At 36.7% G+C, this 15205-nt stretch overlaps 1 protein-coding gene across 3 annotated transcripts in view; it reads left to right on the top strand.

Annotated features, from left to right (window-relative positions):
- Positions 1 to 15205, top strand: part of USP8 (ubiquitin specific peptidase 8) — a 75703-nt gene that overhangs the window by 40465 nt on the left and 20033 nt on the right. For all 3 annotated transcript variants that reach the window (XM_008058397.1, XM_021712500.1, XM_008058395.2), the window contains 5 exons: positions 1377 to 1521; positions 6339 to 6501; positions 9869 to 10013; positions 10306 to 10526; positions 14583 to 15167. In XM_008058397.1, the coding sequence (XP_008056588.1) occupies positions 1377 to 1521; positions 6339 to 6501; positions 9869 to 10013; positions 10306 to 10526; positions 14583 to 15167 (1259 nt within the window). The remainder of the gene's footprint in view (positions 1 to 1376; positions 1522 to 6338; positions 6502 to 9868; positions 10014 to 10305; positions 10527 to 14582; positions 15168 to 15205) is intronic.

Here is a 15205-nt window from a genome sequence, read left to right as displayed (position 1 = left end):
CTGAGCCACCAAGCCCGGCTTGTTCTCAACTTCTTTAGTCTGTTCTGTTGTCAAAATGCTCTTGATGGTTAGCAAAGGAAGTAGGATGGATTTTAGCAGCTGGTAGGTTTTTTAGCTTAGGAGCTACTGAAACTACCTTCTTTTCACAGCTCACTGCTGAAACAGTTTTATATGTAAACTCCCTTGTACTGCTTTTTAATCTTTCACTTTGATAGAGCTGAATAAAAATAGCAATGTAGGGAATATTTTGGCAGGTTGCTGCCCTTCCCTAAAAGTAAATAAATTAAAATTGCATTAACTTTACTTAGTATCCTTTTTATTAGCTTTCTTAGAAAATAAAATAGTCTTTTCTCCTTTTTGGCTGAGAGATAACAAATGAACATCAAGCAGATTGGGGACTGGAAAACTTTTTCTTAAAGGGAAAGATAGTAAATATTTTAAGCCTGGGGAGCCTTGTGGTCTCTGAAATAACTATGACTCTGCTGTTGCAGTATAATGCAGCCATAAACAATATGAAAACAAATTAGTATAGCTGTGGTCCAGTAAAAACAGGTGACTATAGTTTGTCAACCCCTGATGTCAAACAAAGTTAACAAGCTTCTGGCTCGTTACTCTAGGAATACTTGGAAATCTAAAAGTTTTTCAGGCTAGGCTCAGTGACTCACACCTGTAATCTGAGCACTTTGGGAGGTGAAGGCAATAGGATCACTTGAACCCAGGAGTTTGAGACCAGCCTGGACAACATAGCAATACCTTGTCTCTACAAAAATAAAAATTAAAAAAATTAGCTGAGTGTGGTGGTGTGTGCCTATAGTCCCAGCTACTTGGGAGGCTGAGGTAGGAGGATCACGAGCCTAGTAAATCGAGACTGCAGTGAGCCATGATTGTGCCAGCCTGGGTGACAGAGTGAGATCTTTTCTTAAAGAAATGAAAAATAAAAAAAGTTTTTCAAATAGCCTTCATAATACCCTATCAGAGACTTTTAAAAAAGAATTTAGAACCTTTCCAGAATTTTTGAACCATTGGTGTTTCTTCCAGTTAACATTTTCCCAATGTCTTAATTTTTTAAAACAGACATTTTCCATAAGATATACGTATTAGTTTCCTTTATTTTATATAAGTAACAGACTCAACCCAACAAGTTGGGTTTACATTTTTATAAACAGAGCACTGTACTGGTTTCTTGATCGATCTTAAAAACACAAATTATACTTAGTGTTAGTTAAAAGATAATATTGATATGACGAGATAGTAAATCTATGGCACCCAGTATACTTTGCTCTTTTAGAAAAAGCTGTTTGTCCTGTGTTTAGTGATATGTCAGCACATAGAACTGGGTGTTTCTTGTCATTTATGCTGTCTCTTTTAATTCCAAGGAACTGTCACAGCAAAGCAACTATACACAATGATGATGGATAAAAACATCAGCTTGATTATAATGGATGCTCGAAGAATACAGGATTATCAAGATTCCTGTATTTTACATTCTCTCAGTGTTCCTGAAGAAGCCATCAGTCCAGGGTGGGTCGTTGTATATTTTGATAAAACAGTAAACTGTGGATCGTAGTAAATGTTACTACTTAGCGTCCAAGCTAAATGAGATAAAGTAGTCTTTTTTTTTCCTGTTAACTTTTTTATTCTATGCTTCCTAAAGCCACACTTTAATCTTTCTGAAGGATAAAGTCAAGGACATTCTAGTTTGGCTATTTTTTCCTATCTGTGGTATTTGGAATATTACTAAGAGGAAAATGAAGCTGCCTTTGCCCTTTCTCTCAGGTGTTTGTTGACTGATTTCTCCTATTATTTTCTGCTTACAAGTGTGTGACTTCTATGTACCAAATTGAATAAAACTGTGAACTAATTAAATTTTTTTACATATCAAGATTCCCTATGCTATTATCTTTGATAAAAGAGAACAAATACTTGTGTGTTTTTAAAGTATAGCTAAGTGTTTAAGAAAGATTCAGACTGTATTCAGATAACTGTCACTTTACTAGCTGTTATTACTTCTAGCTGGTGACCTAATCTTTCTAAACCCATATTTCCATCTATAAAATGGTAATAATAGTAGAACCTATTTCATAGAGGCTTCAGGAGGGTTTTATTCCATCGTGTTTTGGCTTTTTGAGTTGGAATCTCACTCTGTTGCCCAGGCCAGAGTCATTGGCACGATCACGGCTTACCGCAACCTCGAACTCCTGGGTTCAGGCAACCCTTCTGCCTCAGCCTCTCAAGTAGCTGGGACTACAGGCACATGCCACCACTTCTAGCTAAATTTTTTTTTTTCCATTTTTTATAGAGTCAGGGTTTCGCTACGTTGCCCAGGCTGGTCTCAAACTCCTGGGCTCAAGTAATCCTCCTACCTTGGCCTCTGAAAGTGCTGGAATTATAGAGATGAACAGGAAGTGTGAACACGCACTTTAGCACAGATCCTGGCACTAGTCAGGACTTACTGAAAAAAATTTTTTTTCTTTCCTGTTTGGTAGGGGCTTTAAACCTATAAAAATATTTTAAAGCTACTTTCATGGGTACATTAGAAATCATCATGACATAGTGGCAGAGCTAAACCTTCAGACCCAGAGCTATTTTCACTATTTTGAGTGCACTTACATAAATCTATTAACCTCTCTGAGTCTTAGTTTTGGGATTTGATTAGTTCAAACCTTTGGTCCCTTCTAGGGCTAATGTTAAAAGTATGAGGGGGAACCCCCAAAAATCTGGAATTTATTTATAAAATTGTATATTTATTCTTACATTTTTAAACTTGTCACCTTTAAAGTACTCTCCATTTGATGCAGTACACCTATTGAGATGCTATTTCCACTGCTCAAAACAATTTTTGAACTCATCAATTTTTATGCCTTTTCATGTTTCTGCCGTTTTTTGTTTACCTCTTCTATATCAGCAAAATATTTCCCTTTGAGGACTTTTCATTTGAGGGAAAAAAAGGCACTCAGGGCAAGATCAGGTCAATAGGGAGGGTGGGTCAATGAGGGTCATGCTGTGTTTGGTCAAAAACTGCAGAACACTCAGTTGTGGAACACTCAGATGGGTGCGCTCATAAATTTCCATCATGAAATGGGCAAATGTGTTGAAAGAATCTCCAAAAAAAAATTCACTGAAGTTGAATGCAGTCTTTCACAACAATGCTAGCTGGTACACTGATGCTGAGCACTTACCTACTGGGGGAAGCCTATACTACAAGGGTCCCACCCTCCAAAACATAATTCCAGGTTTTTTGGGGTCTCCTCTCGTATGTATTTTTTGTCTGAACGTGGTGGCAGGAGGCCAAGGCAGGAGAATTGTTTGAGCCCAAGATTTCAAGTCCAGTCTAGGCAACATAGTAAGACCTTGCCTCTACCAAAACATAAAAAAAAATTAGCCAGGCTTGGTGGTCCACCCCTGTAGTCCCATCTACTCAGGAGACTGAGGCAGAAGGATCACCTGAGCCAAGGAGGTAGAGCTGTAATGCCACAGCACTCTAGCCCGGTGACAGAGTGAGACTGTGACAGAGTGTATTGTAGGCAGTACAGTCTGCATAGTTCTTGCCATGTTGCAGATGCCTAATAAATGGTTGACCTGAAGAAGAGAGTGCTTTATAAATATGCTGTTTGAAAATTTGATTACAGTGCTCAGTCTAATTAAGCAGTTGTGAATATATATATATATATATATTTTTTTTTTTTTTTTTTTTTTTTGAGTTGGAGTCTCACTCAGTCGCCCAGACTGGAGTGCAGTGGCCACACCCAGCCACCGCAGCCTCGACCTCCTGGGGCTCCGGCAATCCTTCCGCCTCAGCCTTCCAAGTAGCTAGAACTACAGTCGCGTGCCACCACGCCCGGCTAATGTTTTGATTTATTGTAGAGATGAGGTCTCGCCAAGTTGCCCAGGCGGGTCTCGAACCTGCGGACTCAGGCAGTCCACTCACCTCGGCCTCCCAAAGCGCAGGATTACAGGCTGAGCCACCGAGCCCAGCCTTTTCAATATTTGCTAATCTCTCTTCTTAACTAAAATGAGCAGGTCTCAGAGCTTTCTGTAGGCAACAGTCTCTATAGCTAGCTGATAGTGATTACTATGCTTTTCATTGCCTGTTTTTAAATTTTAATATATTATAGTACATATACAGAAGTACTCCTATCCATATGTCTAGACCAGTGAATTTTCATAAACTGAATGAACCCACTTAACTAGCATCCAGACCAAGAAACCACATTATCACCACTCCAGAACTCCTCATATGCCCCCTGTAAGTTATTATCCATATCCCCACCCACCCAAGGAAACCACCAACTTCTAATAGCATAAATATTTATTTTTGTCTGCTTTTGTACTTTATAAAAATGGAATCATATAATATATAGTCTTTTATATCTGGCTTCTTGTAGCTATGTTTGTGAGAGTCATCTTTATTATTATGTGAAGTTGCAGTTCGTTCATTTTTATTGCTATATGTTCTGTTGTGTGAATATCACACAATTTACTTATTTTTTTGGATATGATGCTGTTTTTCCATATATACAGAGACATACAATTTCCTATAAAAATAAATTCATTTAAGTAAAAGATTGCTTTAAATTCAAACATTTAAATACTAAATAATAGGACAAGTAGAGCAGATTTGGAGCAAATTGTAAAGAGAATACATGAAAGACTGAAGTTTGGAAAATACTGGTTGATACTTTGTTTCCCAAAGTTTTTGTAGAATACTAATTCTGAAAACAGTATTTAAGAAAGTATATCTCTAGAGTTAGAAATGGTCCTGAAGAATATCACATCATTTTCTTTTATTCTTTATTGACCAGACATCTTTCTGATCACTGTATATCAGGAGAGGATATTATGATATAATATTTTATATTTCTTCTTTTTCTTTACTTCCTAGAAAATATAGTAACTAACAATATTACATAGGAACAGGATTAAATTTTTTTTTCTAATAGTCTAAACCATTTAGTTCTACTTATAGATAAAAACTTCACCATTGCTGTCCAGTTTGCCAGTATCATCAGTTAAATATTAAAATATCACTATTTACTAAATGCTTTGCTAGGAATAATACAGAGCTCCTTACCTGGATCTGTATTACTCATTCATTCATTCAGTCATTAAACAAATATTTACTGAGCACTTACTATGTTACTCTGGTTCTAAGTGCTGTGCTAAGCCACTGAACAAAGAACAATTGTCTTTGGGGATCTTTTATTTTAACAGAGAAGTGAGATAGGTAAGCCAGGCAATAAAAGCTTAAAATATATAGCATGTCCAATGTTGACAAGTGCTATGGAGGTGGAGTATCGTTTGTGTGTGTGTGTGTTGGATGTTGGAGTGAGTCTTAAAATTATAATCCAGTAAGGCCTCAAAGAGAAGTATTAGCAAGTCTTGAAGAGATAAGGGAAATGATGATATGGATGTGTGAGAGAGAGGGTTCCAGACCGAGGAACACAAGAACAGAGACCCTGCTAGGCAAGTACATACATGGATGAACCAGGAATAACAAGGAAGTCAATGACTGGAGTGAGCAAAGAAGGCAAGTAGTAAGAGATGGGGACATTGAGTTAACGATTGGGTTGTATGTATGTGGCAGGCCATTGTAAGGACGCCAGGTTTTGTGTGAGCAAAAGATGATGTGAACAACATGCTTCAGTATATAGTTAATATTCACAGTTGATGATATAAGAGGCAACACAGCTAGCTAAGTAGCTAACAGCATGGACATGAACCAGATTGCCTGAGTTTTGATCCTGGCTTCATTGACCAGCTATAACCTAGAGCATGTTACTTAACCTCTTTGTGCTTCAGTTTCCTCATATATAAAATGGGGATGATAAAAATGTCCACCTTACGGTATTGTTTTGAGAATGCAGTGAGTTTAATGAGAGTCAAGTATTAGCGTAGCGTCTAGCACATGGTAAATGCTATATGTGTTTGCTAAATAAACATTTTGGTATTTAGTTAACAATTATCTGTATAGGTATAGGAGAACAGAAATATGTACTAATGCTACCCAAGTTATTCTCCAGTTTATATTTGGCTGAGAGAGGTGCTCAGACAATTTTCTCTGTTTATAGTTTTGACCTTTAAAAAAGAAAGATCAGAATTGAGTCTACTTCTTTTAGTCTCTAATAATTACTAAAGTCATATTCTAATATACGCAGTAGTGAAGAGGCTACACATTGTAGTCTATTTAATATCTTAATACACAACCTAACTTTAGAAAGGAATCTACTTAAAGTTTGTTATGGTGTGGTACAGATAGTAGAACAGAACTCAGTGTCTTCTCTTAGTATGTTAGACCTCTCACTGACTTTTGCCCCAATATAAATATTAATACATTTCAGAGTCACTGCTAGTCGGATTGAAGCAAACCTCCCAGATGATTCTAAAGACACATGGAAGAAGAGGGGGAATGTGGATTATGTGGTGCTCCTTGATTGGTTTAGTTCTGCCAAAGATTTACAACTTGGAACAACTCTACGGAGTCTGAAAGATGCACTTTTCAAGGTTAGCAAGTTTCCTTGTTAGTTTACTGTAATTACAAGCCTTCTGTGGTTGTTAGAAAGACATGTTAACTAGTTGTTTTCCTTAAGTACTAAAAGATCCATCATGCTTTGGTTGTAGATTTTTAATTACAAGCCTTCTGTGGTTGTTAGAAAGACATGTTAACTAGTTGTTTTCCTTAAGTACTAAAAGATCCATCATGCTTTGGTTGTAGATTTTTTAAAAATTCAGATTTAAAGAAGTTGTTTTAAACAACCAGATAACAATAATGTCACCTATGTAAAATATATTGGAATTTTTTTTTAGATTAAAAAATATAATTTATTTAGAAGTGAGAGAGAGAGAAAGAGGATTCACCTCTCCAAGGTAGGAGATGGGACCAGAGGTTAGGAAACATGGCAGTAGCCACAGTTGAGTGAGCACATGGCCACACCAGAATCTAGTAAGGCAATGGCCAGAATTTTTAGAAATATGAATTATCTGAAAAAGTGTTATTTTTTGCTTTAAGAATTAGATTATAAAATACAAAAGCAATGGAAAAACAGTCATCAAGGAAAAAAGATTGCTAGATTTGACTTCATAAGATTAAAACTTAATGTGAAAAAATATTATAAAAGTAGACATCATACAAAAATATTTGCAACAAATATAGCAGTGGTTTAAAACACCTAAAATCCAAAGAGCTTTGGCAAATAAATAAGAAAAGTACTTAAGACAAAATAGTAAAATAAGTAGTGAACATAGACAAGAACAGAAGATGAAATGCAAGTGACATAACCATAAATATAACCAGCTTTACTAGTATCAATACATGCAAATTAAAACGAGTATCATTTTCACTGATAAAGTTAGCAAAGATTAAAAAAATAGGCCAGACTCAGTGGCTCACACCTGTAATCCCAGCACTTTAGGAGACCGAGGCGAGAAGACTGCCTGAGCCCTGGATTTGGAGACCAGCCTGGGCAACATAGCGAGACCTCATCTCTACAATATATCAAAAAATTGGCCAGGTATGGTGGCATGTGCCTGTAATCCCAGCTACTTGGAAGACCTAGGTGGAGCTGTGTTCGTGCCACTGCACTTTAACTGGCACTTTAACTGGGCGACAGAGTGAGACTCCAACTAAAAAAATAAAATAAAAATAAACAATATTAAGCTTTTGATATCCGTGGGGAATCGGTGCCAGGATTTCCACAGATGCTCAAGTCCCTATATAAAATGGCATAGTGTTTGCATATAACCGATGCACATGATTTATACTTTAAATCATCTCTAGATTCCTCATAATACCTAATACCATGTAAATGCTTTGTAACACAGTTGTTTTACTCTATTGTTTAGGGAATAATAGCAAGAAAAAAAAGTCTGTATATGTTCAGACGTAACTGTCGTAGGCCTAACTATATTTTTACTCTTTAATTTTGAATCTCGTGGAATATAAAGGACTGACTGTACTTACTTTAACTTGCTAAGTTAGTAAAAATGAAAACACTGAATGCTACTGACCATGTGGTGAGACTAAAACTCATTCTGTTGGTGGGAGGGTCGGTTGATGGAACACTGTCCTTTAGTAAGGCAATCTTAAAAGCCTTAAAATAATTCATGCTTTAAAACAAATATGGGTTGATTATATGAAACTGCCAGTATTCAACTGGCTTTGATTTATAAATATGGCAGTTTCATAAAGTTCAGCCTGAGATATGTGAACATTTATTATATGATAAAGATGATATAAATCAGTGAAGAAAAGATAGATTGAAATGAATGGTTTGAGGATAACTGGAGCCAGTAAATAAAAGAAAATGCATCCCTACCTTATTTCTTGGACCAGATTTGAGGATAACTGGAGCCAGTAAATAAAAGAAAATGTATCCCTACCTTATTTCTTGGACCAGATTAGATCCCAAATGGATTAAAGATACAGCTGTCTAGATTAAAACAGTAAAACTATTAAGAGAAAGCACTGATGTTATTATCTTGATTCCTAGCTAAGATGTCATAAAGGAAGAGCGATACATTTAACTGTGTTTTAAAAAAATAAAACAAAACACCATAGGCTGGGTGCAATGGCTCTTGCCTGTAATCCTAGCACTTTGGGAGGCTGAGGTGGAAAGATCGCTTGAGCACAGGAGTTTGAAACAAGCCTGGGCAACATAGTGAGACCTCATCTCTACAAAAAAACCAGAAAATCAGCCAGATGTCATGGTGTGTACCCATAGTCCCAGCTACTCAGGAGGCTGAGGTGGAAGGATTGCCTGAGCCAGAAGGTCGAGGCTGTAGTGAACTGTGGTCGTGACACTGTACTCTAACCTAGGCAACAGAGTAAGACTCCAACTCAATAAAAAATTAAATTAAAATTTAAAATGAAGTAAAAATCAGAAAAAATATCTGTAACATATATGACAAAGATCTACCTTCCCTGATATTTAGAGTGCATTTATTGTTTACTAAGAAAATTGCAAATAACTATAGAAAAAAATTTGCAAAGGATGAGATTAGTTAAATGGCTAGTAAATATATGAAAAGATATTCAGCTTCACTAATAAAGAAATGCTAATTAAAACAAGATACCATTTTTTTATCCACCGTTTTGTAAATAATGCCAAATTGTTATTCAAAAAGGCAGTACCAACTTATACACTTAGCCAACAGGATATGAGCATGCCCACTTAAAAATGTTCATATGCCTTGACTCAGTATTCCCCTTCTGGGAATTTTCCTTAAGGGAGATGATTGAGTGTGCCTGTGTGTCTCAGCACTGCCTATAATTAAATGGGGAAAAAATAAGTGTTCAAGTGACTGATTCAATGTTGATATGTGTACATGTATACAATAGAATATTACCTAGTCATTACAAATGCTAATTTAGCTCTTTATTAATGAAAGATAGTCATTAAAAGAAAAGCAGCATCATAAAGTTTCAAAAACTAAAATTAAAAAAGAAGTGTATATCTATGTTGAAAACTGTCTTTAATAAGAATAAACTCCAAATTATAAAATATCTCTGAGTGGTGAGGTTATAGGTAATTTTTACTGTATATTAATTAATGTATTTTCCAGTTTTTCTTCTAAGATCATTAATTACTTATGTATTTTTTAAAACCTCATCTTGGGTAACTCCTTTGGGTCCCTTCCCACTGTGGGAGCTTTTCTGTCTTCTCAATAAATGCTGCTTTCTCAATAAATAAAATAAAACTTCATCTGTGCACCTATTTCATTTAATGTTGATTTTTGAATTCAGTTCTCATGTTTTCATCATTTAGAAGACAAATTTTATGTTAAAAGGAACAACTTTAAAATTTAGGTCTGTTTTGTTTTTAGTGTTGAGAGAGTACTGCCATATTTAAAATACTATTTTCTTATTTTACAGTGGGAAAGTAAAACTGTCCTGCGCAGTGAGCCTTTGGTTTTAGAGGGAGGCTATGAAAACTGGCTCCTTTGCTATCCCCAATATACGACAAATGCTAAAGTCACTCCACCCCCACGAGGCAAGAATGAAGAGGTGTCTATCTCATGTATGTATGTGAAAATTTTTGTTTAAAATTGCTTCAGTAACATAATACTTTAAAATAGATTGTGTTTTCAGGGTAATGCTCTTGGTTATGTGTGCATTTGTGCTATTACACAGCAGTTTATCTTCAGGCATAAAAATACAAACCTGGAAGTAAGCATTCTCTTTAAGACTGTTGTGATTGTCACTTCATTTAGTTTATGTTTAATTATCACATATAATATGCATGAGCAGTGTAAGTACTGTTTATGGGGCTTGCTATTCTTGAAATAAAATTATTCTTTTGGGGATTTCAGTGGATTTTACCTATCCCTCACTGGAAGAATCAGTTCCCTCTAAACCTGCTCAGATGCCACCTCCTCCTATAGAAGCAAATGAAAATATAGAATTCATAAATGATCACGATGAGAAAATGGGACCACTGAATATATCAACTCCAGTTGAACCAATTGCTGCTTCTAAATCTGATGTTTCACCCATAATTCAGCCAGTGCCTGTTATAAAGAATGTTCCACAGGTATGTTCTTGATTTTTTTATAATTTAATTCTCTTTTGTTTTCGTATGATGTTAAATAGTATAGAAATGAACAGAGAACTAGAAGAACAGCCTTTTCAGGTTTTTTTGTATTTTAAATTGACCCACAGTATTTTCCCAAATAACTTGGCTTACATGTAATGTCAATGTTTTGGCTTTAAAACGACCTTTAGTTCCACTTCCTTAGAATTTGACACATAGGCCAGGCTCGGTGGCTTAGCCTGTAATCCCAGCACTTTGGGAGACTGAGGCGAGTGGATTGCCTGAGCTGTGGGTTCGAGACCAGCCCAGGCAACTTAGCGAGACCTTGTCTTTACAGTAAATCAAAAATTATCTGGGCATGGTAGTGCACACCTGTAGTTCCAGCTACTTGGAAGGCTGAGGTGGAAGGATCACTGGAGCCCAGCAGGTGGATGCTGGGGTGGCCATGAGTGTGCCACTGCCCTCCAGCCTGGGCAACAGAGTGAGACTCCAACTTAAAAAAAAAAAATTGACATATAAATAACAGGCATATTTAACAATAATCATTTAATAGTTTTTGAATAACCAAGATGGTACTATTTTTAAATTGCAGGTTTCTTTTCTTCATTAGGACTTATTTAAAGACAGGTCTCTAATTGATGCTCCCCCCATACATTTCTCAATATTTTTTTAGCATTCATTTAAAAACTTTTCCTCAGAGAAGAAGAGAGAGAGAGATTTTTTTTGATTTTTTCTCGAGTTGGAGTCTTAACTTTGTTGTCCAGGCTGGAGTGCAGTGTCATAATCACAGCTATCACAGCCTCTGCCTGCTGGGCTCAGGCAGTCCTTCCACCTCAGCCTTCCAAGTAGCTGGGACTACAGTTTGGCCAATTTTTTAATTTACTATAGAGACGAGGCCTCGCCAGGCTGGTCTCAAACTCCTGGGTTCAGGGAGTCCCTTTGCCTTGGCTTCCCAGAGTGCTGGGTGAGCCACTGCAGCCAACCTTCCTCAGGTGTATTTGAAACACTGTTTAATATTTTAAGTGGATAACATTTGATATTTGGAGCAGGCTGTAAATAGAAAATTTGGTGATTTTTTTGTTGTTGTTATGAGGTGTTTTTTTTTTTTTTTAACATACTGAATTGTAAGAAACTAAAGTTTATTTTTTAAGACCTTTTTTTAGTATTGCAGATTAAATCCTACGACGAGACAGAATTTGATAACTGCTGTTCTTAAAGTATAAATTTAAGAAATTCTAAAAATTCTTATGTTATTGCATTTTCTTTTAACTTAACATATTTAAACCCTAATCCTTTTATGTCCCAACATTACTTTCTGGATCTTCTGTATAAAAGACAGCATGAAAGTTTACAAATATAAAACATAAATTTTTCTCATGTTTAGAAGGAGGGATCTGTACAAAATCAGCCACAGCATAAAGCAGACTATCTTAATTGCTCTACTAGTTTCTGGAGCACAGAGCAAGGAGAAAAATTCCAGCAGAGAGGATCAAGAAGGCCTTCATGGAGCAGGGGTATTTTAGCTGGGCTTTAAGAATAGGATTTGAGGATGGAAGAAACAAGTACAAGATTGTATGACTGAAGGCGCAGGGCATGCTCTGGGACTAGTGAGCAGTTTTAACACATGGAGGTGCTGGTCTCTGTTGGAGAGAAGAGAGTGTGATAATAGAGAAGGATGAATGTACAAGAGTCATCAAGAGAGACGTGGATCAAATTTGAATTTTATCCTGTAGGCACAGGGAACCGTTAAGAATTTTAAACTTGAAAATAACATGATCATAGCTGTGCTTTTAAAATTAGGGAAGAATGGATTGAGCTACCAAAATGTGAATATACATACATTATTTTGGTTCCTGCTTGACCTCTTATTCTTCCATCCCCATAGTGGTTCTTCCTTCTTCATTCTCAAATGCATATAGGAAAGTAGAAGGAATAGGTTTGTGTTTTTTTCTCCCAGCACCTTGTACAACAAGACATAACAGGTTATTCTTTTAAGTGAAGAGACTGAACAAGAAGTGAAGAGGAAATTTAGTGATTTTTTTTCTTACACTAACTTGTTTCTTTTTAGTGGAAAAACATAACATTTGTTTTAAAAGAACACTATGTAGATTGTTATTGGCAGATGTTCTTGTAAGTTCTTGTTTTTGTTTCAGTACCCAGTATTCTCAAGAAAATGATGCTAGGGTAACTTCTCACACTGATGTAGGGTTTATATTCTGTTAAATTTGAGGTATAAGCACTTAACTCATTCAATTAGAAATTTAGGTAATTTATTACTTAACTTGAAGGAAATCAATTAGTATCTTATCTCTTAGGAAAGTCACACCAGCCCGGGCAACTTGGCGAGACCTCATCTCTACAACAAATAAATTTTTAAAAAATTAGCCAGACATGGTAGCACACACCTGTAGTTCTGGCTACTTGGAAGGCTGAGGCAGAAGGATCGCCTGAATCCAGCAGGTCTACACTGGGGTGGCCATGAGTGGGCCACTACACTCCAACCTGGGCGACAGAGTGAGACTCCAACTCAAAAAAAAAAAAAGAAAGTCATTACTGAATATTTTAGTTGTTCCCTTTGCAACATATTTAGTGACTATGTGTCAGGCACAGTCTCTATCCTTTTAGAGCTTATATTCTAGGAGGGAAGAAAGATTTTAAATAATTATAGGCCAGGTGTTATGGCTCACACACCTAATTCGAGCACTTTGGGAGGAGGAGGTGAGAGGATTGCCTGAGTCCAGGGGTTCGAGACCAGCCTGGCAACTTAGCAAGACCTCATCTCTACAGTAAATCAAAAAAATTAGCCAGGCATTGTGGCACACACCTGTGGTTCCAGCTACTTGGAAGGCTGAGGCAGAAGGATCACCTGAACCCAGTATGTCGAGACTGCAGTGGCCACGAGTGTGCCTCTGCGCTCCAGCCTGGGGAACAGAGTGAGACTCCTACTCAACTAATTAATTAATTAAAGTATTATTAATTGGAGTTCTAATAGGTCCTATTAGGGAAAAAATAAGTTATTATAAGAATATGTGTATATCAGGGGATTTGGCTAGTTCCAGGAATCAGGAAAGTCTTTTCTGAGGGAGAAATGTTTAAACCAAGAACTAATGTTGTGGTAGGCATTATCTAGGTGGACAGCTGACACAGACCTGAGTTGTGAAAGAGCATGGCATCTTTGACAATATTGTTCTTAAAATTTGTTCTTAAAAAGGCAAGTATGTCTGGTGTACAGACTAGTACAAGACTGAACAGATAGGCGGAGGTAAGACTACACAACCTTATAGGCCATGGTAAGAATTTTAGATGTAATCAGCGCACAGTAGGTGGCAATTGAAATAGGGTTTTAAGCAGGGGAGGAACATGGTCAGATTTGTTTTAAAATGAGTAGTCTGGCTATACTGTAGAGAAACAAATTAGAAAAGGAGCAGGAGAAGAGATGGGCAACTAGTGGGAAGCTGTGCTGTAGTCCCAATGAGAGGATATTGGCATGGACTTGGCTGATGGTAGAGAAAATGGTAGGACAGATACAGGAGGAAAGTAATTAGACTGCAGGAGGGTATGAGAAGAACATATGGAACTCTCAGATTTCTGATTTGTGCAACTATTTGTAGAGTGGTTACATTCATTAGATGAGGAATGAGGCTTATGTTTTGTAGGGGGAAAACATGAATTCAGTTTGGCTATATTGGGTTTGAGGTATATGTGTTAACAATCACATAAAGATTCATATAGTAGGCAGTTGGATACATAGAAGTGGAATTTAAACGCAGATTTGCCACGTCTGGGTCTTATGTTTTATAATGAAGACATATCCAGAACACATCAGGGAGAATTATAAGTGTTGAATCAAGAGGAAATAAGTGATGGTGGTATATGAGTATCTCTCATTCAAGTGCTACCTTGTGAGAAATCTCAACATTAAGCAATTTGCAAATGGATAGTCTGGCAGATGTCTCCACAAAATGATAGTTTTTATCACAACTTGATTTCAAGAACTGAGGTTATTCCTGAATTTTGATCAAAAAAATATGTTTCGCTCTGGTTTCGTTGCTCTAGATTGACCGTACTAAAAAACCAGTAGTCAAATTGCCTGAAGATCATAGAATAAAATCTGAAAATACAGATCATGAGCAACAATCTTCTCAAAATGGAAAAGTTGTTCCTGATCGTTCCACCAAGCCGGTAGTTCCATCTCCAACTGTCATGTTAACAGATGAAGAAAAAGCTCGTATTCATGCCGAAACTGCTCTTCTAATGGAGAAAAACAAACAAGAAAAAGAACTTCGGGAAAGGCAGCAAGAGGAACAGAAAGAGAAACTGAGGAAGGAAGAACAAGAGCAAAAAGCCAGAAAGAAACAAGAAGCTGAAGAAACCGAAATCACAGAGAAGCAACAAAAAACAAAAGAAGAAATAGAGAAGAAAGAAAGTGAACAAGCCAAAAAAGAAGATAAAGAAACAGCAGCAAAGAGGGGCAAGGAAATAACAGGAGTAAAAAGACAAAGTAAAAGTGAACATGAAACTTCTGATGCCAAGAAATCTGTAGATGATAAGGGGAAAAGGTGTCCAACCCCAGAAGTGCAGAAAAAGTTGACAGGAGATGTGCCCCATTCATCTGTGACAGGGGATTCAAGTACTGGCAAGGTAAGCAGAAACAAACAGTACAAATTGCCAACAAAGAA

Source organism: Carlito syrichta, unplaced genomic scaffold, assembly GCF_000164805.1.
Source record: "Carlito syrichta isolate Samal-C Ts95f unplaced genomic scaffold, Tarsius_syrichta-2.0.1 Scaffold303328, whole genome shotgun sequence".
NCBI lineage: Eukaryota > Metazoa > Chordata > Mammalia > Primates > Tarsiidae > Carlito > Carlito syrichta.
The sequence above is the reverse complement of the archived record's forward strand: the minus strand, read 5'-3'. Positions and strand labels throughout refer to the sequence as shown.